The 27,589-nt window shown below is 39.9% G+C and overlaps 1 protein-coding gene across 1 annotated transcript in view; it reads left to right on the plus strand.

The window, feature by feature from the left end:
* The window catches only part of naaladl2 (N-acetylated alpha-linked acidic dipeptidase like 2), a gene marked incomplete at its 3' end in the record, with an annotated part of 348,164 nt that overhangs the window by 284,678 nt on the left and 35,897 nt on the right, over window positions 1–27,589 (plus strand). Inside the window, exon 13 of the mRNA XM_080877950.1 lies at window positions 24,725–24,818. Coding sequence (XP_080734076.1) covers window positions 24,725–24,818 — 94 coding nt within the window. The remainder of the gene's footprint in view (window positions 1–24,724; window positions 24,819–27,589) is intronic.

Genomic DNA, 27,589 nt, shown 5'->3' on the forward strand with positions numbered 1-27,589 from the left:
TCATCAATTCCTGCCCTGTCCTTCTAAACTCTGTTTCTCATGATTCCTGACTTGATTACAGGAAGTCTCCTACCACTGCAGCTGCAGGTGATACAGTATATAGGACACAGAATTATTCTGAGGTCTGGATTTTATACTCTATAGATTTTCATATTTCCCAGGTATTAGCATACCTTTCATCTGATCCTGTCAGTTTGTGCGATGGCCGTGTGGACAACAGATGCACTTGTCTGAACGGTATAACACGAGGACGTGTAAGGATTCTACCTAGGTTGATGTATTCTGAAAGACCTGCTATTGTTTTGCTGACACTCACATCAAAGCCCCGCTGAGACAAGCTTTTATACAAACACAGCAATATGGAACCACTTGCCCTGGAAGCTGTGCAGTGAGCTTCAAGGTTGAGTAACTTACTCAAGGGCACTAGATCAGCCAGTTTGAGCATGTACCCACAAAACTGCCGTGTAATATAATTTGCACATTGCAAATGTCACCCTCTGAACCTCTGTGTGTATGGAATTGTTTGCACATTCTTGTGCAGACATCACGTGTAGATGAGCTCAAAGTTTTTAATTATTTTGATGTTGCTTTATTAAGTTGTGATATTTACATCACTATTTAAACGCCACAACTAGCTGGTGCATTTAAAAACACAGCAACAGTTTTTTGGTGGTTCTTGCTATTCATCTCATCAACTAACATCTGAGATGACCAGCCAGTCAATGTCCATGCCTCCAGGAGAGAACAGTCTGAACTCAGCACCCATCTGACTATGTTACTTCTTGCTCAGTGTCTGTAAAAATCACACCAAACAAACCTAAAATGAATCCAGTTTAGGGAAAAACCAAGAAAAGCAATCAATAAATATGTCTTTGTTATGTCTTATGCTAAAGCATCTAGTAGACCTCGTGGTGCTGACAGATAAATTCCAACTTTCCTAGTATTTCCTAGTACTTTACTGCTGCACTTACTAGTCATACACAAAGAATGTACTGATATTGTACAAAGTTGAAGTAAAATTATGCTAAAACACTTGCTACTGAGCCTGAGCCCCAGAGTCAGTTGCACCTGACCTGCATAAACCATGACAGATGAGGGTGATCCAGGAATTATCTACTGCAGTTGTTCTCACCACTGATGAATGAGCCCCCAGGGCTACGGAGACAGGAGAGGAGCTAATTATCCAATCACTAATGAAATTACTATAAAACATTTAACACCAGCACTTTAAATATGTGAATATGTAAATTGCTCAAATTACAAAATGAATGCAGCTAGAAAACAGAAACATATCTTTATTGGCATGCACATTGTTTTTTCCCCATCTTATTACAGTAAATGGTTTAATATACAGTACTGTGCAAAAGTCTTGAGTCTCCCCTCTTTTCTTTATATTTTGCTTCCAATGAGTCAGATGTTTTTTGTCATTTTTGAAAGTGGACTTGAACGATAGTTCTCTAATCTTTCTGGAGATTTTTCTTTTGACTTTTTTGACTTCTGCTTTTTGGAAACAGAAAGAAAAGACCTATGTATCCCACATAATAACTGGACTGTGGTATGAGGTCTTATGGATCGATGAATTCCAAAAAGTTTTGGTTCAAATTATCATCAGTATATACGGAGGTTGTAGGGGAAAAGTTATGACAGTGAGTGTCTACAGCCATCTATAAATCATTGCCATTGTAAAAGCCTACATTAATACAAAAACATCCATCCATCCATCCATTCGCTTCCGCTTATCCTTTTCAGGGTCGCGGGGGGCGCTGGAGCCTATCCCAGCTGTCATAGGGCGAAAGGCAGGGTACACCCTGGACAGGTCGCCAGTCTGTCGCAGGGCTAACACATAGGGACAGATAACCATTCACACTCACATTCACTCGCACATTCACACCTAGTGACACTTTAGATTAATCAATTAACCTATCCCCACAAGCTGCATGTCTTTGAACGGTGGGAGGAAGCCGGAGTACCCGGAGAGAACCCACGCAAACACGGGGAGAACATGCAAACTCCACACAGAAAGACCCCGGCCTGATGATGGAATTGAACTCAGGACCTTCTTGCTGTGCGGCAACAGTGCTAACCACCGTGCCACCGTGCTGCCCTCTAAAAAAACATACAGTGGAATACTATTTGTATGGAATGATATCACAGAGCCTGGACATCAACATTATTTAGGTAATGTGGGATCATCTTGACAGAGAACGTAACCAGAATCCAAAGAAGAGCGTTGAATGTCCTGAAGACTACTTTTAAAAAATGATTTAAAAAAAAGGCTTGCCTAAGACAGTTTGATGAATAAAGGAGGTCATACTAAATATTGACTGTCAGGCTTGATAATATTGTACAAATCTCAATTTTAACTTATGTACTCTATGTACTGTAAATTGCTTGACTTACAAAAATATAAAGAAATGAAGGGTGACTGCAGTACTGCAGGTTAATTGGCTATTTTAAGTGTCACAGTGCTTACCTAATTTGACAGTCACAGAACCTCTTGCTCTGTCCATGCTAACAGGATAGTTACTCATGCATCTGAGGCATTGTTGCAGTGGTTATCGCTTCCAACATGGACCCTAGATTTCCTGTGTGAGGTCTCCCATTTTCTGCAAAAGCAGATGGTGAAAAGATCTTTTGATATTTGTATTGACATTAATACAGCAAGATTACATGAGTGGCACGGTTCGCTGAGGTAACAATGTGGTGCAATTTTCATGTCTATGAATGAGACACGGACGTGAAAATTGCACATGCTTCTTTTCCTTATTCTGTCTAAATTGAATTTATAATGAAATTAAATCAAACACTCAAATACTAATGTCTGTTATCAACGGCAAACTCGATGTAGAAAGAGCTGGCAGACGCAAAAACAGTATCTTTAATCCACGCGCCATATTTGTCGAATGGCAAGGCGTTTCAGTTTAGAATGACCCTTGTAAAGTGCTTGGTGCTTTGTCAGTCACACTTATGTAGCTTGCTCTGATGTTTACATGATTCCCCTTTAAATCCATATCAACAAATGGGTGATATGCAGTTCACTGTGTGCAGATGAAGTGCTCTTTAGATGACTGGAAAACTGCAGTTTCTGCTTGTTTGATCAATAACACAAATGTAAACAGTAAATCTTACCCTCAGAAAAAAACTGTCACTAACTGCAGGAACACACCTACTCACAGTGCACGCTCCCGTGCTCTGTAATAAGCACATGCTACACGGCAATCTGTCAGTCTCCGCCTGTCTATATTTGCCTGCGCTGGGTTTTGACCTCTCATGAAGCAAAAACACACACACACACCTACACGAGCAAACACAGACACACGCACACAAAGATACAACCATCTGCTTCTGTAATGAGCATGGCTGAATGCCGTCATTTGCAGTATCAATCTTCCAGGCTACATATGTCATGCAACGCCATACAGAGACAGGAGGCATGGGGGCGAGCTTTTATGATCGCCAAAGTGTGAATTAATTAGCACTATGTCTGGGGTTCTTATTCACTTCTCCCCAATATGTCACGCTCTATGATCTAACAAGGCCTCGAGCAGATAAAAAGCACAAGCTGGAGCAAAGTCACTCTCTGGCACATCCTTAAATTGTCCTCCAGTACATGAGCGGAGCCCGAAAAGGAGGCGCTGTGGAGGAAATGAGTTTCTTCTCTGACTTCTTTCTTTTTTCTTTTTTTTTTCCTCCATTCAATGACATGGAGATAAAAGCAAACAGAGCCCCGCATCTTTTGTAGTTTCTTGCACTAACAGCTTTGTGTTTGTTTTCCTTTCACCATTATCTAAAGATGATGATGATTATCACGTCTAATAGCTCTGACAGGTTAAATGCTTTCAGATCCATCTGTATTTCACCTTCACTGATGTCGCAGTCACTTGTGAGTAATGGGGATTTAACTCTGTGTTTATCCAATAAAGCTTTGCCAATTATGTGTGCTCATAATTGCTTGTCTTTGGGAGAAAGATTTTTTGCTTTGATTTTGTGTGGTGTCAGTAATATGGGCATGCACATGCACACGCACACACACACAATGTGTGCAGAAAGAAATACTGCCGATGGGATCATCTGTTATTAAAGCTCAGACTCGTTGAAGCAGGGAAAAGATGTCTTCCAGAAACCAGCTCACTGCATGTTATGTGTCTGTAAATATTAGTCCTGGCACTGGCTATGGGTGCTGACTGTGTATGAGTTCTTGCATGAACAGCACTGTGTGTGACTTTTTTGTATTAATGAGTGTGGAGGCTGAGCAGTCATGTCAGAAATCACCTGGCAACTGTGCCTAGGAACACCATAAATTGCAGCAAAGAATTTTTTGTGCACAAAAAATATTCCAAATTTGCTAAAGGCAAGAATTACCTAAGTGTTTGGTCTCATTTAGATAATTAGTAAGTCAAGGAAGTGAAGGCAACTCACATCTATTATTTATATAGTTAAAAGATTTATTTTCGTAAACTGAACAAATCCTAACACTCTGCACATCATCATCATAACACTCGGGTAGGATTAACACATCACAACTTTAAAGAAGAAATAAATTTATTATAAAGAAGGAGCAGGAATAATTTAAAAAAAAATCACCTGCAAAAGCACCACCCCTGAGAAATCGGACCCACCCTGTCTGAGTGGGTGGGTCCAACTTGGGTTACTTTCTATGTACTTAATCTTCAAGCTGTAACTTAATCTTTTCAGAACCAAATCTCCCCCAAACATAACATATATCTATCTTATATTTACTCATAGTTATGATAAGCCACCATGTTGACTCTTTCTGGAAAAAGAGGGACTCCATGGTGTAGTCTATGTGCTACTCAGCCCACCCATTCCTTTACTTGCCCACAATCAGATCTGTTGTGTGTGGCGTGCTGTCAGCTTTGGACTAGGACTGCAGGCGCGGACTTTGATAGCTGCAGACACCACACACACCCGTGGTATCTGACATACTATTTCCCAGTCTGCTAGAAGGACGCACGAGTCTTTTTGCCTGAAAATACAATCAAAGTAATGTAAAATGGAACTCCCTCATAGTGATAGTTTAAAGAAATACTTAATTATAGCTATTGTTAATACACCAAAGAGCAACAGAAGGTACAGTTAGTTCATTTATTCTGGCATTCATAAGGACAAAAAGTTTCTCTTTCAGGCTTGTTCTTTAGAAAGTCATCGTAATTCAAGCTGAGGGCTTCTACTAGAATTATTTCTTTCCTTGTTACAAGAGTTTTTGTACCCTGCCTACCCTTCTCTGGCAAGTCTAATTACTCATTTTGTTATTTTTCTACAAACACACTTGAACCTTGAACACTGAGAGTTGATGAAAGCTCTCCTCTGGCACATAAGTGCGATTTCCTCTTGGCCTGGAGGCAGCAGACGGCTCATTGTCACAAGAGCAGCATAGCTGCCAGCTGAACCCCAGTTCAACTCGAGTCCACAGCTTGTTTTTTTTTTAATCCCTATGCTGTGTTGCCCTGAGTTGACTTCACCCCGGCTGTGATCACCATCTTACATTTTTTCACAATATCTTACTTTTTTTGTTTTTCTGAGTGGGAGAAAAAGCAGAGATAGCATTACTGACAGAGGATGGAAGGAGGCTTTCTGGAAGCATAGCAGCTAACCATAAGGTTACATACTACGCACTTTGAAAAAGACTTGATTAAAAAAAATCTCCATGTTAGCTTTGCTCTTTTCCAATAAATGTTTGTTTTTAAGACAATAAATCATGTCTCCCATTTCAGTCCCGCTTCTGTCAGAAATTATGAGGAAAATTCCTGCAGAATGACAACTAAAAGGATTCAGCGCTATAATTACACCGAGCACTCATCTCTCCCTCTGTGTCATCTTTGTGAAAGCTTGACATATGCCACTTCATCAGATGTACGGCATGCTGGCAAAACAGCTTGAATTTGCTGATGAAGCAAAGCTCTTCTGTCCATCAGTTTGGTTGAGACTGAAATATCTTAACAACTAGTGAATGGAAACTAGTTTTTGGTAACTAATTGAGATTTTCACCAGAGTTTTATTAATAATAATAATAATAATGGATTGGATTTATATAGCACTTTTCAAGGCACCCAAAGCGCTTTACAATACCACTATTCATTCACTCTTGCATTCACACACTGGTGGAGGCAAGCTACGGTTGTAGCCACAGCTGTCCTGGGGCAGGCTGACAGAAGTGAGGCTGCCATATCGCGCCATCGGCCCCTCTGGCCAACACCAGTAGGCGGTAGGGTAAAGTGTCTTGCCCAAGGACACAACGACCAGGACAGAGAGGCCGGGAATCGAACCGGCAACCTTCCGGTTACAGATATGCTTCCTAACCCCCTGAGCCATGGTCGCCCCATTTATTTATTTATTTAAGGAGCCTAGAAAGAAAGCAACTGGACTTCTTTAAGTTTTGCGAAAACCTGTTAGGCTTTTTTTCCAAGCTATGACCTGGATGACCAACAAAATCAGTGTTAAAATGACGTTAATGCCATAACCGCATTAACGCGGCAAATCTCCATTAGCAAGTTAGCGCGGATCGCTTTACTGCACTAACGCATTAGCAAGCTAACCGCACTAACAAGCTAACTGCGCTAATGCATTGACGCCGTGCAGCCCCACATCAAGCCCCAAGTTTTGACCATAAGACGCTTGTTGTCATCATCACGCTACATGCTCCGCTCCCTGTTGAATTGTTGAAATCACTTCAGTGTAACAAACTGTAGTGATCAAAAGGCTGCATCTTACCCGGCCTGCTTTTGCTATCAATGTTAGAGACAGTTCTGATTCTCCAGTAATTTCAGTAATGTTCAATTTGTACTGTTAAACACACATAACGTCAGTGTACAGTGTCACATAAAAGTCGGCTGCCAGTTCCACAGCCAGCCAATGTTATGAAGGATTAAGCCCCATGGCACATTGGTAATTGAGGGTTGGTCACCGGTGGACAGCTAAGGATCTGTTGGCATAGTAATCCCTCTGAAAGTTTGTATTTACCACCTCGTTACATTTCTTTCACACTTTTCTCTCATCTTTATCGGCCTTAAAAGCTTGACTTAGGCTGCTTCACATCTCTAATGGGTGTTGTGGAGCAGGGAAATTATTTTACTGCTATTGGTAAATAATCATCATTATTACTATTGCATTAATAATATAATCTGCAGAATTGATATTGCATTCAGATGTTTAAACAGTGTGTGTCTTTCAGAAAGACTAAGTTGCAGTTGACAGGAAGTTGCAGGCTTTGCAGAACTGAAACCGAAAGTTATTCTGAGGAGCAGGTTAGATGAGGCTATTTGAATTATTAGGTTAGTCAAATTGTCTGTTATACTTTTATATTCTTTTATTAAGCTTTTAGTAAATAAATACTAATACTAATACTAGTAGAGGTTCTTGATTAAAACATTTATTCAACATAGTACAGTAGTTTCAGTTAGGTTATTACACATAAGGATGAGCCTCTGGTCTGGTAAAAGGTCAGAAGTGCAACGGGTGAGATGAGAGAGCATGTAAGGTCAACACATACACACACACACACATTAGTTAGACTCATTTATAGGTGGAAGTTTAATCATGTTTTGCTTGGGATTGCAAAAGAGCAGTTTGTCGCAGAACTGCTGCTGAGGTGTCAAGATGACAAGCGAGCATCCGGCAGTGACAGGATGTACCGGCCATGAAGATAGAAGACAATGTTCTTTTAAACTGTGTTAAAAGTCATTGTGGTTTTGATTTGACGTAAGTATATATTCTGTCTGTGACGTATGAAGGGGCATCATTAATTCAAACCCTGATGCTATAAAAATCTGCGTATGCTTTGATTAAGTTGAAGATCAATCCCTGTCTGCGTACAGACTGGTCTTCCCACGCGTGTATTCATTAAAATCAATTGTTTGACCAAGATCTTCTGGACCAATGGTTGTTTGTACTCTCCTTCCTCAATATGTAACCTTAACATTTGGGGGCTTCGTCCGGTGGTTGAGGAGGGAGAGAATTGGAGGTGTAGACGGTGAAATTCGGTGGTCCGTTGTGGTCAGACAGGCAGGCGTAACCCGGCAACCAAACTGAGGGGACAGGCGCCTTTATAAAAGAGGTAGGCACAGGCCTGTTGATTTTGTCCTGATTTTTGCCTGTGGTCTCCAGATACCACACTGGTAGTCTCCTCCTGTTTGGACACCCCTTAAGTCTATCCTCACTGATCTTGTTAAAATTTGAGTCCAACCTTGTTCCTAAGAACATGCTGACATAATGATTTTTCAGTTTGGAGTTGTGGTGGTTACATGTGCTGAACACATTCTCCCAACCTGGATTATTTTTTTCTTTGTGGCAGAAAATGTCTTCCTAACTAGAGAATAGAATATTATGCGTCCTCAGGCAAGCTCAGTGAGTACCAGCAGGAGAGGAGACATTTACCTATGTGGAATTATTTTAGAGTGGCACTTTATCACTTTAGAAGCTACGCATGTATACAATAATGTTTGTTTATCCACTTGAGCACAGTTTGAATAGAGAAACTGAGCATCACTCCTTCTACTGTACTTTAACATGCTGCATCTATCATGTGCTGCTGTTACATAACTTAACTACATAGTTGATGGTTTATTCATGGGGCCTATTTTAGCCCAGAGAACTGGGCGTCCTGAATCAGAGGAGAATCTCTCCATCTCTCCACATGCCCCGGGGGGAAAACAGGCAGGCAGGCGAGTAAGATTGTAGACTTGGCCAGAATTACCACTTCACTGAATGAGAAAGAGAAAATGATATTCGTCACCTGCTCTGCCTCTTCCCTCTGCCCATCTGACCATCATCGTTTTATTTTCCCACCAGCCTCATCTGTGTATGTGTGCCTGTGGGGACGTGCGCGTGTATAACCGCGTCAGAGGCAACGCTGCAACTCTGGATGTCTGCATGCATGTATTTATGTAGCCCGACAAATGATGCAACCAATCTGGACAGGACAGGAGTTGGCTGAGAGGATGTGTCGGCTGTGCATCATTGAGGATTCACCAGCTTCTCCTGTGTATATGTGAGAGAGGGGGGGGAAAGAAATGTACGTAGCATGTCACAGCAGAGCCCTCTGCTGTTTGAAGCATCAGCCTCAACTCATCACGTCCTCTGTTCTGGTTTCAAACGTTTGCTGTACAAGAATCTGCATATAAACGTCTCTTTCACTGCAATTTTCAATCTGTGTCTTATTTTCAAAAACCTATATTAACTGGATCTTTCTGAAGGTTACATTTGTAAATATAGGGTGAAAGTGATAGTGTTTCATGTTGCACTCTTTATCTACAGCAGAATTCTGAAATGTTCTAATGATGTTAATCATGCTTTTCAATGTAGCCTCACAGCAAGGAGGTTGCTAGCTTTGAATCGTGCCAGCTGGTGGCCTTCTGTGTGGAGTTTGCATGTTCTTCCCATGCTCGTGTGGGTTCTCTCCAGGTGCTTCAGCTTTGCCTCATTCGTGGGTTATGTCCACTGTAGAACTGGTTATTCTAAATTGGCCGTAGGTGTGAATGTTAGCTTGGATGATTGTCTGTCTCTCTGTGTTGACTCTGCAGTAGACTGGTGACCTGTACACGTGCCAAATCATAAATGTGGATCCATCCACTGTGGCGACCCGGTGAGAATAAGCAGCTGAAAGATGCTTGGCTGTAAGCACAAATGTGGGCAAACAGCTTGTTCACTGGCTCAAATACCCACTCCTCGTTGCTACTGAATAAAGTAGTATAGACACAGACAGAGACTTGGACTGACCTGGTGCTCATCGGGCTGCACTAGTGTCAATCCAAAATGGGAAAAAAAATCACCAAAAAAACCACCAGTTTGGCAAAAATGAAGACAATGATCATACCTGTGGTTGAAGAGAATGCTAGGCAGCATGCATAGAAAAATGTAAAAAATAATATCTATATCCTAAAATGGAAAAATCAATTAACCAAAAAATACAAACACACTAATATTTAAAAACATGGGATTTGTGTGCATCACTACACAGCTTGTGAATTATTTGTTATTTTGCTGCTTGATGTACACGTGTAATAATTAGTGAGTATCTCCCTTGTTATCCCTTACATAGACTACATGCTTGAATTCTTCTTTTTTTGTAGCTGTTCATATGAGATCACAACAGAAAAGACAGAAGTCCTTATTCAACAAAAAGATCACGCAGAATTGAGAAGAAAGAATTATAAAAACACAGTAATTGTGAGTTTATCTAAAAAGAACAGGAAGTTGCACTTGTGGCATGTAATATATTTATACGCAGAGATCATTTTGGCAAAGGTCAATTGTGTGGCTGATATTTTTCATAATGTCAGCATATTAAAAATGTATGTAACAACATGTTCCAGCCAAACAAATGTTAAAGTGACATTTCAGATCGGTATCCTGTGTTTATCTGTTTGTTTGTGTAGTATAGCTCATATTGACTCACATGGACGGATCCATAGAAGGGTCAGGATTTCAGATTTATCTCTGGTATTTTATGGATTTATGTTTTATCGCTACATTATCCAAGAAAGCAAAGCTGATATGGTGAAACAAGTAGGTGGTTGTTCCTTGGAATCAAACGAATGCGTGGTGCAAGATGCAGGAAATGTGTTTCAAATGTTTTCTTTTTTTCCCCTATTTTTCACCAGACCCCACTGTTAATGAATCTTTTCAAGTTACGCATCCATTATTGAAAATAGCCAGACACATGTGGAACGTGTGTACCCCATTAGTGCCCCGCTGAGCTAATAAAGGCCCCAGTTTTTTGTTTTTTTGCTTTTAACTAAAAATCCATTTTTATAATATCTGAAGATATTGTGAAAATGTATCTCACTCCAATTAGTATTCTTAGTCAACTTGTTCTCATCTCAGGATATCAACGTTGATATTTTGTCAGAAGCTGCAGGCGTCACTGAGATAAACACTTCAAACATGTGATAAACACTGTCCTTTGGTGTGGGTGCTTTTATTCACCAACTAAGGCAATTTTGGACATGAGAAGAGCTGATGTTAGGCTTTAAAAACAACTTTATGAAATGGCTGTGGTTCGAGTTAAAGTATATTTCAGCATTGTCATGACCACTGTTGAGTTAAACACGTTCCAACAAATGACTATATAAACTTTTCTAAATTCAATAATCACATAAAATTACTAATCAAACATCTATATTGCAGTTATTGCGAGTTATTGGGAATAAATGATCAAACATGTCCTTTTCCTGCACAGAGTGAGTGGATATAATTACCTGAGGCACTCTACCCACTGAATTAATTTGATAATTACTGAGAAGTGAGTACCTGCCTACACCTGCTTAGAAACCATGCTCTGTCTTGCACGTGTACTACTAATGCTACTTTTTGGTGCTGTTGTACTTTTTTTTTTTTTTTTCACCTGAGGTTTACTTGAGGGCTCCCTCAGATCTCGAAGGTCACTTTGGGTCATGTGTCCAGTTAACTGTCAGGAAGAACTGGCTTTGGTCAGTTAAAAAGCTTTTCTTTCTTCTATCTTGGGTAAATAGAGATTGTGACGGCAAGCGAGGCGTGTTTCATCCGCCAAACGCTACTTAGGAGGCTGCGGTTGATTTCATTAAAATCTCAAAGGTCAGGTCAGGAAAGGAAATGAAGGGAAGATGATAGAAAAAGAGGTGAAAAAAAGGGAACGTGAGAAGAGATGCTCAGACTAGTTTGTTCAATCTTCCACTCCAGTCGAGCTGTCAGCTTTCTTTAGCTTGTCTTTTGCTTTCTGTTATGTTACAGCCTCTTTTCTGCCCGTCTTCCTCCATCATTATCTCTTGCCATCTTTCTCTCCCCTTTCCCTTTTTCTCTCTCGCCTAAGCCTTAGAAAGAGACCATCCAGAAATAAGGCCATAAATAAGAAATCAACGGCCTTTTCTGTCCCACCACATTACAGGCTTTTGATGTATGCTTTCTGCAGTAGTATTACTCACCAGCTTCAAATCAATGCTCTAATCTTTCCCTCTGCCAGATTGATTTCAGTGGCAGTGACAACAGCGCAGAGAGGTGCAGTACACTGTAAGCCATTTTCAAAATACTAGCAAATGAGTTAGATGCCAGAGATCACATAGGCAAAAATGCATTATGTAGAGAAGGGAGACAAATAAATGGGAAAGCCCTTAACCACTACAATGAGAATGCCTCTGTTCCTGTTACTTTTACTGGCATGCTTTGGGTCCACTTGTCTTTTTAGAGGAAGGGATCACTATAAAACAACTGAAATTCATTTTGAGTGACCACCTTCTCCTAAGATGAAACATTTTTATCCTTATGATAGTGATCACCTCCAGGATGGCACTGCCCCCATCCATAAGGCAGCGAGGGGTCGTTACTTGTTTGAAGATTATGTAAAGCTAATGCAGTGGCTTTGTTGGGGGAAAACTCTGTAAAAGACCCAGGAGAAATAAAGACACAATGAGACAAAGTTACTTTCTTTATCAAACGTGTACACGGGTGAGCTGCCAAGAACACCTCACAACGTGTACAGAGGCTGGGCACTTTTTATAGGAAAGACAGTGAGAACAGGATAAGAAAATACAAAACAGAAAAAATAAACAACTCCATATGTGGCGCTAGTCTCGTCAGCAGAGAGCTGGGAGAAAGCTGTGAGAGATAAAACAATCTAAAACAATATGTCCCAGAAACAAGATGTCTTTGCTGGGAAAGTCTAAAAAGATAATTCTAAACTAATCTAACCATAGGCAAAGGGCAGACAAAAGGCATCTTTGTACATTTAAAAGAAGGTAAAGAAACATAGAATCATTTTTCCTGTAACATATTCCCTCCTGTTTTAACTTATTTTAAATGTATACAACAATTGTCTGTAAAGGTTATTTATTAAGCATCTTTAGCAATTTTTAATTTTCAAAATGTCAGCAAAGCAGGAATGTAAATCATGTGGTCCAAAGAATAAAACAAATAAAATAATAAAAGAACAAAGAAAAGCATAATAAACGAAATAACAATAATAAAACTAAAACTACAAAAAGTAAAAGAATAAAAGAAAAAGAATATAAACCTTATGTTGTACCTGCATAAACTACTAATGTGTTAATCAGTGCATGATCACTTGACAAGTCATTTTTAATCACCACGTCATTTATTAGCAGCTATTACAGGTTCTCCTCTAACAGAATTGCAACGGGATGCTGTTCTCCTTGAGGCACGGCAACATAAGCAGTCATTGTAGTTGTTATCATCTTTGAAATCATTACTCTTAGGCATGGCAACACACACAACACTAATATGAGCAGTGCTATCATGATGAGACCTAGAAGGAAAAATGGCTTTGCTACAGCAGCCAGCCATGAACCGCTGAACAGCCAGTCCAGCCAGCCTTGTGCTGTAGCTGCTCCAGGTGTGTGGTCAGTGACATATTTTTGCAGAGCGGTCAAATTCTGCAAAGCTTCATAAATGTCTCCTCCAGTTTCGTATCCATCAGGGATAAAAGTGCAACATGTTTCCCCGATCAGCTTGCAAACTCCTCCTTGTGATGCTGTTAGCAGGTCTAGTGTCAGTCTGTTCTGCAGCACCATCGTTCTGATGGCCTGCTGTTCTCCTGCTAAGGCGGTTCCCAGGGTCTTAGTCAAGTTGATGTGTCGTAGCAGAGCATATCGGTTGATCTCCACATGATCCCGCACCTCGGCAGCTCCAATGCCGGGGATCAAGCTCTGTAAGAATTTCACTCCTCCTCAGATGCGAAACTCTGGTTCCTTTACTGCTTGGTGCCGTCCGTGCACATCCTGTCTGGTACTGAGTCTTTGTTTGTAGTGGCATCCGGTAGATAGGTGAGTAGGCAGCTCCCCCACTGCCCGCGATCCATTGTTCATCACACATACTGGCAGTTGCGCTGCGTTCAGCTTGTTCAGTAGAATTACATCAGGCAGTGGGTCTGAGACTTGGGGCCAGGTCAGTAGGTAGGTCTGTCCGGAACAGTTCACATTTGTGGGTGATGATGACCTCCAGGTTGCTTTTGCTGGGATGCTGTAGTTGGCCTTGGACCAAAGAGTACCGTAGCCTGGATGTGTTGCCAGGCCCAACAGACACCAACTGCGATCTTCAGGTATGCTGTACGGCCACAGGCCAGACGTCTGCGAGGATAGGGGCATATGGGTACATGCATAGCAGTCAGTTTTATTATTCCAGTGAGCTGTAGTGTTCATAAACTGCCACCAAAAGTTAGTGGCGTAGCCATGGGGAAACTTGGTGTACTGTCCTTTGTCATACAGTGTCTGCCTTTTCTTCATATTGCGTGACTTGTTGTCCCTCACGGAAGCAAAGATGAGGAGCCCGGCCATGGTCAGGGCCACTGCAGTTATTAAGAGCCACCACCTCATGACGACGGGACACACCCTCCTGTCGCAAGTAGACCCCCCGGCCAGGAAAGCTGACCCCTCCACCGGGCGAGATCACAACAAGTGGGCAAGCCTGCTGTCAGCTGTGTTTAGATGGCTTCACTGACTCGCCTGCAGTGACTCTGATGGATCCAGGATGGTCGTTCCGCAATTTTGCAAGCGGTCGGTGTAGTGAGGAGGACTTGGTGTGGTCCCTCCCACCTGGGTGCGCTCCAGTTTTTCCTTTGGAGCACCTTGATCAGAACCCAGACACCGGGCTGTAATCTGCAAGACACTTGATAGACATCATTACGTTTTTCGTTATTTACAATCATCTCTTTATTTTCCTACAACTTAGACATACATTTTGCTACTGAAATTGTATCTGCCTTTTTCACTGGGTAGATTTCTGGCCACTTTGAGAATACATCTATAACCACTAGGGCGTATTTTTACCCTTGGCATTCCTTTAGCTAAATAAAGTCCATATGGATTGTGTGGTCTCAGGTTTCCCTGAGCATTATATTTTTGACACGTCATGCACGTTCTGACAAATTGTTTTGCTGAGGTTTCAAAATTTATAGTGTAGAAATGAGAGTTGACAATACAGGTCATTCCCCCCGATGACAAATGCGTACAGCCATGAGTCACTAATGCCGCCATCTTGTGGAGGAATTTTTGGCAACACTGGCTTGCCATAACACATCATTAAGTCGTTTGTCAGAACTGCACCGTGTTTTAGCCATTTTGCCTGCTCTGCTGTGCTTGCTGCTTTTGTTCATTTTTCAACACATCCAGTGGAATCTGATGTGTGTTTACTGCCATCAATGTGATGTTTGTCTTTTGTGCCGCCTATTTTGCTGCTCTGTCGGCAAAGTTGTTGCCTGTAGTAATGAAAGAGTCAGTAGGCGTTGTAAGAGGTTGGCATGCTGAACCGGTTTTCCAGTTGGTGTAATCATTCCTCTGTTATGCCAAATTTTTGCAAAATGATGCACAGCAGAGAAAACATACTGGCTGTCTGTATGTATGTTTATTAGTTTGTCTTTGTGTATTTAGCTTTCGCGTATCACAGCTATCAGCTCAGCGCTCTGTGCAGAATATGAAGAAGAAAGTGGTTTTGCTTCTATTATCTTACTATCTGTGGTTACTGCGTAACCTACACAATTTCAGCCTGTGCTGTAAGGTCAAATGCTGTTCTCCTAGCTTCCACACTTGCTGATCATAAGGTGGATCTGGGCCTGGAGTTTGTTTAAATCTCAGAATGTTGTGATACTCGGTCGGTTTCTGGAAAGTGGATGTGGCGGGTGTCATTTAGCATGCACTCAGGTTTAATACCAGAAAAGAATGGCATGACTGCTATCTTAAGTTTTGTCAGAGCGTCTCTACCTAGCAAATTTACTGGACACGACGGGTCATATATGCATTTAATAAAGCACCTGCGGCCACTTGCTGTATGTACTAGTTCTAAAGGGGCAGTTAATTGGTGTACAGTTGTGTGGCCTGAAGCTGACGTTACAACTAATTTGTCCTTTGAAAACTGTAAGTTTAAGTGGCTGCCTCAAAACTGTTTTGCATTATTTCTCTGTGGCCTACTCCTACAATCTCGTGTGAAGTGACCTTCCTCTCCACGGTTCTAGCAGGCGTTGTCTCTATGTTATCTGCTGTTTCTGCGTGGCTGTCTGCAGCCTTGGTGTTTGTGACTTTGCTCGCCTCTCTGTTCCTGATAGCCACCTGCGAATTAGTGTTTTAGTCTATTGTCAACAGTCAGCCTTATTTTTAAGTTACAGAATGCTTCTTCTTCTTTTTTTTTTGTCTTGGTTTGGGAGAATAGATGCAACACTACATTTTCACTTAAGGCAGTTTTGAATAATTTCTAGTTTGTCAAACAATTCATGGATCTCACACATTTCAAACTTTCAAGTTAGGGTTGTTTCCCATTTATACATATATATATATATATATTTAACTTTGCATAGCTCACAGCTCATAGCTCACAGCTCTAAACCTAGGCATTTTTCAATCATATGCCTAATCACTATGTGTCACTGTGATTCTCAAGTATTGTCACAAGTTCGTTTAAATTCGTTTCCAAAACCAACAAAATAATCAAACAAAAACAAAAAACATAAACGTGTCAGGACACAAAAGAAAAAAGAAAAAATGCTGCCACCCGTACAAGGCAGAAGTCTGCATATGTTGGCTTGTAATAGCATGCAGCTTGTAACATGGTAGACTAATGTGCCTGTGTTAATTCAGCTCCATATTATTGTGTGAAGTTGCACTGGGTTGGGAGTGGTTTTGTGTGTGTGTCACATTTTTGGTGAGCCAATGGCTGGAATGGGGTTGGACTAATTAGAGGCAGGTGTACTTGATTGCACTGATACACTGGTCTACTTATAGCCCACACTACAAACACTGCTGTGTCGTTTTGTCTCTCTGTGCAGGTATGTAATGTGATGAAATCAGATATGTTTGGGATGGATGGGTTTTGCCCTATGAATTTTATATTAAGTGTGTCGTTTTGTCTCTCTGTGCAGTCCAGGGCCTATTATATGCCACAGCCTAAAGGCAGCTGGGTTGCAGAGGCTTGAGTGACCACTGACTATATGCTTGCAGGGTGGTGGGTCTCCAAGGACAACTTCTAACCCTGTTAAAGGCAACATGTGGAGTGCAACTTGGCTGTGTGGCATAGCTGGCTCTGGCCTTGGGACTGTGTGTTTTTATACAATTCATAAATGGGACACTGGACTGTTTTATCTTTTATCTCTTGATATATTTTTCGTCAATAAATTATCTTTTAGAATTTTATTGACTGTCATCTTTTTGCCCACGACTGAGACGGTTGGTCAGACCTAGAGTCTTTCTTCGGGTGTGTTACAACAGCTTCTGCTCTAAAAGAAACAAATAAATAAAAAGAAAAGAAAATGTGGAACATGCTCATCAGCAGTGTCTACATATTTAATTCAGCTTCTCAATCCTGTAGTTTTAGCTGTTGTCTACAGGGTTTTGCTTATTGGTTGTTATTATAGGTGTGCTCTATCTCAGCAATGTGTCATTCTAGGATGATAGGTTTCAAGCTGGTCAAGTGCCTCTATGCACTTCATTAGTTTAGTTATTCTCTGTATTGTCTTCATCTCACATGTCATTACACTGAGTTTCAGCAAACCTTAAGCTTGATGCAGACTACTGCTTAACAGTTATCCACCTCACATCATAACCGATTTAGGTGCCTCTTCATATTAATATTATGTCATTGTTAATATTATCCTCTTTGTCTTATATAACAGCAATAGCATATTATAATATTTTATCAGTGTGTACCATTATACTACTACTGAGCCAATTTGTTAGTTAGGATCATCTTATTCAGCAAACAGATAATTTAGAATTCATCCAATCTGCGGTCACATTTGTTCTCTCTATTGCATGGCGGACCAGGCAGGTCTATTATAATATATTATTTATATTTTATTTTGTATCCATCAAGGGCTTCAGATGACCTGCAGAATCATCCTTTTCCCAGGGTGGAGACAGTTACCTTTTCACACACTGTCCTTGGCTGAACAGTGACACAGTCTTAATATACCTTATTTATTTTATTAAAATATTTTCGTGTGAATTATTTGCTTTATATTCATTTTATACATGCTGGGCATGGTCATCATGCCAACTGTGTTTCATTGTTAATATCACTTTACAGGTTGTTATCCTTGCTATTATTAATTTCAAATACTCTAAAGATCATTTCTACTGTAATTTTCCCTTCATCTTTATTTCGTACTTTTTATATTTATATCTACTCAGTGGGGTCTGTTTTCAACCCTTTTAAACTACTTCAAACTACTTTGATCTCTAGTTTTCACTTAATAAGGGATTATTAAGTTCTTCCTGATATGGGTGGTGCTGCAGATGCGGCTGCAGGAATGAGTGATGGCTTTCTAAAAGGGTTGTGGGAACTGCACAGTGTCTCGTCTTCTGGTTTTACTAAACTGGAAGTTGAGTTCTATTCTTCTGACTGTTTATATTTTGTTTTCTTAAATCTCTCAGTTTACAGACACTGTTTTTGTCCGGCGTCTGGACTTTTCTTTTCTCACCACTGCTCGTCAGCAGGAGTGAGTTTTAATTTCACTTGCTTGATTACCCATCTTATTTATGTATTTACTTATTTTTGTTTAAGTAATATATACACAATACAGCTGCTATCACCTTCGCTGGTATTAGAGACGAGAGTGGTTGCTCACACGCCCTTCTACTTTCGGACTATTTCCAAAAGCGGTGTGAACTTTACGAGACGGAACTCGACCGTTCTCTCAACTCACCAGCACGTCAGTGAACAGCAGTAAAAGAAAAAACACAGGAGGAGCAGCTCAGTCTCTTATTGGACCGTGAAAATTCAGCTTGCTCCGTTAATTAAAACAATACACACACACACACCCACATTCACAGCTTCGACGCGCGCGCGACCGGAACCCTTATGATAAGGGGAGCTCCCAGAGCTACTTACTCCCTAGACCCAGTCTAGACCCAGCTGGGGGAGCTACCCAGAGCTCCAAAGCTACCAGTCGACGAGCTTCCAAAGCTACCAGTCGACGAGCTACTTCCGCTATTTTAAATTCCCTGAATTCAAAATACGCTTTTACGCAAGATTGTGTCAGTGTGTCTGTATCTACCTGGTCAGTGTCGCCGGGTCTGGTCCACCTCGATCGGGCCCCACCACCGTGGGTCGCTTTCTAAGAACGTTGGCCAAGACTCGAATTTAACGCTCTTGGTCTTTTATCACACACCTAGTATGTGAGCTGTCGACAGGCGAGCAACGTGGACTGGTCACGGAGATGGGACACGATGGAGGCGCTCCGGCTCCGAAGGACCAAGAAATGTTGGGGGAAAACTCTGTAAAAGACCCAGGAGAAATAAAGACACAATGAGACAAAGTTACTTTCTTTATCAAACGTGTACACGGGTGAGCTGCCAAGAACAACTCACAACGTGTACAGAGGCTGGGCACTTTTTATAGGAAAGACAGTGAGAACAGGATAAGAAAATACAAAACAGATAAAATAAACAACTCCATATGTGGCGCTAGTCTCGTCAGCAGAGAGCTGGGAGAAAGCTGTGAGAGATAAAACAATCTAAAACAATACACTGCAAAAACTCAAAATCTTACCAAGTATATTTGTCTTATTTCTAGTCAAAATTATCTCATTACACTTAAAATAAGACACAATCAGCTACAGGGCAACATTTCAGTAAGCTAAAGGAACTTGTTTCAAGACAGTGAATCTTGAAACTAGAGAAAAACTAGAGATTTTTCACTTGTTCCACTGGCAGATTTTTTCACTTATTTTAAGCTAAAATATCTTGTATTAAGTGAAAAAATCTGCCAGTGGAACAAGTGAAAAATCTCTAGTTTTTCTCTAGTTTCAAGATTCACTGTCTTGAAACAAGTTCCTTTAGCTTACTGAAATGTTGCCCTGTAGCTGATTGTGTCTTATTTTAAGTGTAATGAGATAATTTTGACTAGAAATAAGACAAATATACTTGGTAAGATTTTGAGTTTTTGCAGTGTATGTCCCAGAAACAAGATGTCTTTGCTGGGAAAGTCTAAAAAGATAATTCTAAACTAATCTAACCATAGGCAAAGGGCAGACAAAAGGCATCTTTGTACATTTAAAAGAAGGTAAAGAAACATAGAATCATTTTTCCTGTAACAGGCTTCTAGATATAAACTAGTCTAAACATGTATGGAAGATTTTGGACCAGCGTTTAGACTGTGTTCTCCACCTTCATTGTTGTGATGGCAACTGTGTAATCACTGTTTGTTAATGTGTGGATAATAAATCCACGTCCTTGAAGCTGGTGGGGAAAATCAGCAGACTACTTCAGCAGCGTAATCAGTTGACTCCAAAAGAGGAAATATCTCTAAGAAGAGTTGTTCCTTTCCTTCAGTGGAGATCCAGAGACTTACAGAGTCAATGTCAGGCAAGCTTTTCTGGTAATTGCCCAACATCTAATCAAGACACTTAGTGGCGTTTTTATTTAATTTGTCGTATTTTCTGTATGTGTATTTCCAGTTTAGTTTATCAGAACCACAGTTTAAAATGGTTTAAATCCGAGTTGTTTAAAAACAAATACAAAGATATTAAGTTATGCATTTTTAGCTGCCTGCTAAGTGTTGAGTGAAGGACACTTTGCAAGCTTATTACGTCAGCAGCGTGATGTCGACTTTTGTTGCTCAAAACTAAGTGAAAGTTAATGTATATTTGTGTGACCTGAGACTGAGAAGCAAGACTTGCAACATTTATTTACTTATTTTAATACATTGATCATGAATAACCTGAAGATTTAACTGTGTTTTTGCTCACTTTACAGGAGAAAAGACTTACCTCCACTATGTAATCTTGTGTCTGTATTCAATTGAAATCAGTGGTTTTTATTTTTTACAGTGATACCTTTCAGCCATTCTTTTTTACAGGAAGACTCAAAAAATAGACTTAACTGTAAAGTGGAAATCATCCGTTTTAAATAAAGTGAAAAACATATTAGCTTACATTATAAGCATGAGAGATGCTCATGTGAGCTTGTGGTCCACTACCACCCTTACATGATTTGGGTTTTTCCAACAATTCCATTAAGATGGCAAACATTCAGATGAAAGTCAAATACTGATGTTAACAAGTTACACAAGGGATGTGTGAATGCGAGAGCTGTAGTTTCTGGCAGTCTGCCCTTCCTCCTCAATCCAGTCTTAGCCAAGCTGACCTCCAACACATTCAACCTGTGAGGGCCCGGAGAGGGCGTGTTCACACTTGCATGAGTGATGTGTGCCTCTGAGCGGATGAACCTGGTAGTGAGGTTATCATCCAAGCGTCTGCTCAACTGGAGTCAGACTTGAGGCTCACTGGCCAGAAATGAAACAGGTCAACTGGAACACACAGACACACACAAACAGGGAGAGAGAGACGTATTGCATACTGACCTTTACTTATCTATTCTTTTTCTACATTTTACAAGCGGCAACTTTATTTTCAAAGCACATTTCAGACAATAATATATAATAATATATATTTATCACACACACACACAGATATATGTATACATACATGCCGCCTTTGTGCTGCGAGTTCTTCATACTCCTGAAGCATCTCCGGTCATAAGCTCTCTCTTAGTCAAAAATATACTTTTAGACTGGTTTGATAAACTCCCGACACTAAAAGGGTGCATACATTCGTGTTCTGTTGGCATTACTAAGTACCAGCCGCTACCAGTTTGGGCCATCTGTTGATTTCAGAAGGAGCCGTCATTGTATTCTGCTCAAAAATTGGAAACAAGAAAACTTTGCAGCTTTTACTCACAAATAACTGGGGAAAAAAACAAATGAATCATTTTCAGTTTCTTTCTGTTAAAACTTTTTAGATCTTCACTGGTGCTTAATGCCTCCAAGAATTAGTCATATGCAGTCTTGTGCACACAAATGCTTTTGACTTTTCTGCTCTTACATGACATCAACTAAACTTGCAAAGCAAATATAGTTTCCATTGGCAGTGCAGGTGGTTACTGAGTTTTTGCCACTTCAGTTTTTCCCATACTAGAGATGCTCAGCTGGCTTTGCAAGATTACCCACTTGAAGTCTTTGACATGTTTCTGATCATTTCTGAACTTTTTCTTTTTTTTGCTCTTGTTGCATTATTAACTTGCTAAACGAGGCTTTATTCCGTGAAGTGGTTGAAATGAATGCTAAGTTAGGTGGTGCAGGTCAAAGTTTCACCTGCATGAATGCACGCAACACTTCTCCAAGGATCACAGAGCCTTATAAAGGTGCCATTAAAAGATGATAATCAATGATACTGAGTTCATCTGTTTTGGCTGAGAGACATAAAATAATCTACAGTAAGATTCTGGTGCTAATTTGAAATTCTTTAATAATATGGTAATCAAAAATCCACAATGTGATTCCACCTGGAACGGTAGCACTCCGTGCCGTCCACTCACTTAGTTTTTTTGTTACATCTCTCCAGTAAACACAGAAAAATTAAAGCAGGTTTGAAAAAGGTTGGTGCCTTTTTTAGTTTTCCACCAAAAAGAAAGGTGAAAAAAAGAGGAACAGACCACGTTCTCTATCTGGCATCTTAATGTGCGAATGAACATGGCTCAGATTAAATCTTTCTTGTGATGTCTTTGGCTGATAAAAGTGATTCTAGTTACGACGTGTCACTGTGAAATACAAAATAGGATGTACTTGGGTTTACTTTCTGTGGGAAGAATATAGTCTAGGTGGAGAGTAAGAGTCGATATATCCATAATCACAGCTGTGATGTTATACCAAGTAATTGGTTAGCTCACTGTGATGTTATACACCCAATAAAAAACAAGTGGAAGCCATGCCAAGTCCTCTACCTGTGAAGAGAGTGGCTGAATCAGTGGCAGTGATCTGTTTGCATCAAGATGACAGACACTTCAGTGTGAGAGCAGAGCCAGACAGACACTCTCTGTAATTTGGATGATGCTTCTCAGTATGGGGTGCCAGAACAAGCGGGAATCTCCATAAATGCTTGCTCACATTGCAGCCAGAGGTGTCCCAATTATTTATTTTCCCTCACAAGACAGCTGTTATCTAATCAGTATGAAAAGCACAATGTTGCATAGAGTGTCAGATTTTTAATTTACAATCTGGACCACCAGGTTATTGGGTGCAGAATCAGATCTGTGGCTGGCAATAGCTTAAAGGACAAGACATGATCTGACTCATTGAAATTTTACATCCTCCTCAGCACCAATTACATTCTACACACATAACCGAAAGGTGTTAAAAATCTGATGTTAAAATGTTGGCGTGAAAGTGAAGGTGATTCATTTCTTTCATTTAAGCTTCATTGTTTTTGATTTTGTGTTGTTGCTGAATGTGGATTATACTCTTAAAGGCACTGAAAGAGCAAAAACATGTTGCAATTTTCCAGCTGGATAGGACTATGATGTATACCAAATCCTAGAAGAAGAAAGCAACCAACCTGAAAAGAGGTTACCTTTTTTGAATGTTATCAGTAACATACATTCCACCAGAAGGTGACTTACTGCTAAGTTGCTGTGAACACATTCAGTGGTGGCTGTTGAAAAGTGTTTCTAGGTTTAAGTGCCATTAGAAGCAGACAGTAAGAGTTAGAAGAGATAGTCAACTGGATCAATGGAAGTTGACATTGAACTGTAACAGTTCAAAGTTTGCAATACATGCAATACATTATTTGGGCTCTATTGTATGGAAGGCTGTTTCCGCCACTAAAAAAAAAAAAAAAAAGTATCCATAACATGAAATTTGAACTTATTAACTCAAAATTTCAAGAAAAGTACCTTGAAATTTTGACTTACTTTTCTCAAAATTTCGAGTTAGCTCTGCCAATCAGTAATCTACATGAATGACGTCATTTCCTTGTTACCCGGAAGCTGAAGCCCTCAGCTACAAATGCTACAGCTAAGCTACCAGTATTACAGCCATGAATGCACAAATTGCACAAATTGCTGAGTATTTTCAGCGTGGCTTCACAAATGATGAAATCTTTGTGTTATTAGCTGAATCACATGGCATTACTATCAGCCAACGTACTCTCGAAAGCGCCAATTTGTTGTGATCCAGTTTTAAATGCACATTCATCTGCACCATATCCTTCTGGGTAACAAGAAAATGATATCATTCACGTAGATTACTGACTAGCAGAGCTAACTCGAAATTTCGAGAAAGAGAACTCGAAATTTCGAGTTATGGATACTTTTTTTTTTAGTGGCAGAAATGGGCTTCCATACTATTTAGCTGAGTTTGCTAGCTTACAATAACATTTGGAAACCAAATTTTTCACATAGGTTTTCACATAACCATTAGATGGCTACATTATCTGTGCCACTCTGTGTTCATCAGTGATTATAAGTAGATAATAATGGCCCCTGAAGCTGCTCAAACGTAGAGGAGCTTCCTATTAGCAATATGCATGGGACTGATACAAAGTGACAAGTCATTAAGTGAGCTTTTTTTTTAGTGATGACAGTCACAAGGACTTCAGCCAACCAACCACCCATTACAAATCTGTAATCTCTCATTTAAAATTCATTTGACAAGAGAACTTTGACAGGAAAACATAAAGTAAAGAAAAACCCAATCAACTGGCAATCATAATCTGACAGAAGAATTACTTAGTAAAAGGTGTAGCACACATGTAAGCCTTATGACTGGCACAGTAGAAAGCCTAACTGGCCCACTACTGTTTTAGTTCTTTTTTTGGTTTTTTGTTTGTTTTGTTTTGGGTTTTTTTAATTGAGAAAATTATCCACCTATGCTGGTGTCATGTCTGAATGCGGGAATGGCAAGAAAAAAGAAAGTGGAGCTAACTTACTAAACCATTTGTTTGGCTGTGTTTCCACAGATGACTGCAGAAGCAATTCTCCGACTGGTCAATGATCCCGTGCTGCCATTTTACCCTCTAGACATCGCCCTGGATGTTCAAAACAAGCTCAAAGGTAACACTGATGATCATGTGTTTTCAACTGCGGTGATGATAAAATACAGTCTAGTGGTATGTGCATGGAGAGAATGATGAGGCTAGGTGTACTATATACTGACTGACTTCCACTAAAAAGCACACAAACAAAGGTAGCAAAAAAGTGTGGCGCATTTTGAAGATGAAGAGTTTCGTATTTCTTTCAGTTGTTATGGAGAACAAAACAGTCAAAGAAGAAAAGTGGGCATAAGCAAGATAATATCATAATATGACTTTATATTTGTCTGCTGGATGAGTAAAAAGATTTGCTTCTTCATATCCACATATAGTAGTGTGCAAAGGAAAAAGGAAAAATAACAATAAAAAGTTTTTAGTTGTGGTTTTTATTTTAAAAAGAGACTAATTATTTGGCATAAGATGATCATTCAGATTGAAAACAAGTAGCAGTTATGCCTGAGTATCTACCGCTTTAGACAGACATAACAATGAGTTAGGAATAATAAGAATCTGAGTTCAATAACTGTATTTCTTTGTTCTGAATCCAAGGTAGCTAATATTTAAGCAAAGGGCTCTGTAGTCTGCTTTTCAGCTCTTTATGTCAAAATTGTGCAGTTGCTGTCTGTGTGTTTAGCTAACAAGCCAAAGACCAGTTCATACAATGTGTTGAGACCCACAGGCCTGCAGCGGTGCAGCTGTAAAAGATAGCCTACTTAAAGCATTTTGTTTTATGTATCTGTGGGAGTGTTCATGTTGGTTGTTGGGGAGTGTAAATTAGGAAATGATGCATAAGGTGGCTGGTCTGTGGAAATGAGTTATGCATCTGCACAGAAGTCCATGACAGCAGCTACTACACACACACACACACACCGCAGAGCTTTCTGTAGTTTCACACAGTGCAGGCTAAAATATCACCATTCAAACTGCAAAACTGTAGAACCCCTTTGTCAGGATGCTCATTGAAATAATGCATTAAGTAACTTTTGTCCAAATTTTGACCAGGACAGACTAAGAGTCAGATTCACTAAGTGGCAGACTTACCTGAGACCACAATCTCAAAAATGCACTGATGAGAGTGGACAGTTCTGTGGGTGATCTACTAACAATGCATTAAATTCTAACACAGCCAGCCAGTAAAGAGTAGCAAAAATTCGCTATCAGACTCAAAGAATGAGCGAATAATGTACCTACCAAAATAATACCGCGTAAGCACAGGTTTTAGTGTTTCTCCGCTGAGGAGAGTCCATGTGTTTTTGGTATAAGGGTAAAATTTTCAGGGGACTTTATAGGTAGGCATTATAGGTTTCTCTGGATAAATGTGATAAACCTGAAATAAGTGTGTAAAATTTGAGCTGCATGATGTGCAGACAAACTTGAAACATTATTTAGAATGAGTTACCCTTACTCTGCCGTGGATGTAAATCCATGCATTGCTTTTGTTTTCCTCTATGAGGCAGCATGTATTTATGAAAGTCGATATTATATATCGATTTAACACATCATGAATTTCTGCAAGTTGACAGACATTTCAGTGTTATATATATCCAAGGTTTAAAAAAAGCTGCATGTGCATTTAAAACATTGGACTCAGTAAAGAGTTACATGACAGATCCAAAGCTTTGGCAACGCTCTCAGAGCACCGAGCCATCCACCCACACCAGTTACATGCTTTTCCTGACAACATCCTCCCCTGGCATTTCAAATAAATCCACAGTCCTAGCAGCAACTATCACAGTCACTTCAGGCGCAAAAAAAGACATGCTTTTTACTGCACTGACTTCAATGCAATTTGCAACAAATTGCCTGCAGCACACCTTAGTAAATCAGATTTGTAGGTTTCATTTAAATATGCTCTTCCCAAAAGTTTTGAGCTATCAAAGGGAAACTCCTAGAAAGACACAATAAGGATACAAAAACTCTGTCCACACCTTTCTATAGCTTTTTAAATACATAATACAAATTTGGTCCCATATTGCAACCATTGAAGAAGATATTAACAGTGATGTGGCTGCCAGAGAACATATGTGTTAATATATTTCAGTGACCAATTACTTAATTACTGTGACTCTCAAAAAGATTTTCATATTTTTTAAAAGGAAAAACAATCTACAAAGTTAACTTAAACCCCATTTGGAAAAAAGGATATCATAAGGATGCACAACAATTTCAACATGCAACAAAAGAGTTGCAGAATGTTTCTCCATGCAGGCACATACACATGGACATGCAGAATAATGAAGAACTGTTTCAGCTGATTAAACCAAAGTCTTTCTCTCATGATTACACAACATACTGACTTTGATTATTTTAATTTGTAAATCCAGTAAAGTGTCAAATGTAATCCCTCTCAGACTTTTACATCAGCCCTGAGAAAACTAAGTCTTCTTGAGTTGTCCTTTTGTTGTAACTCCCATAGCTTTTTCTGCACCCTCTCATTCTTCTGCTCTTACTGTTCTTGGTTCTCCTCTTTCAGCACAGTATATATCCTTGTATCGAAAAGGTGGTCTTGAATCTGTATCAGTGTGTGTGTGTGTGTGTGTGTGTGTGTGTGTGTGTGTGTGTGTGTGTGTAGAAACTGAAAAGAAATTAGAAATCTGTAATGGATGTAAACACCAGATTCATAACAGTCCAGTATGGCTGTAATGCCTTGGCTAATGGACTGTAGTAAACCACTGAGGTGTTTCATACAGATTCCACGTTCACTTTGAGAGATCATTTGCAGTAAAGCAGGTTTTTTTTTTCCTTGAAATCTCTGGTCATTTTTTACTTTAATTTATTAAACTTCATTTCCTG

This window comes from Rhamphochromis sp. 'chilingali' (genome assembly GCF_963969265.1).
Source record: "Rhamphochromis sp. 'chilingali' genome assembly, chromosome: 3".
Classification (NCBI taxonomy): Eukaryota; Metazoa; Chordata; class Actinopteri; order Cichliformes; family Cichlidae; genus Rhamphochromis; species Rhamphochromis sp. 'chilingali'.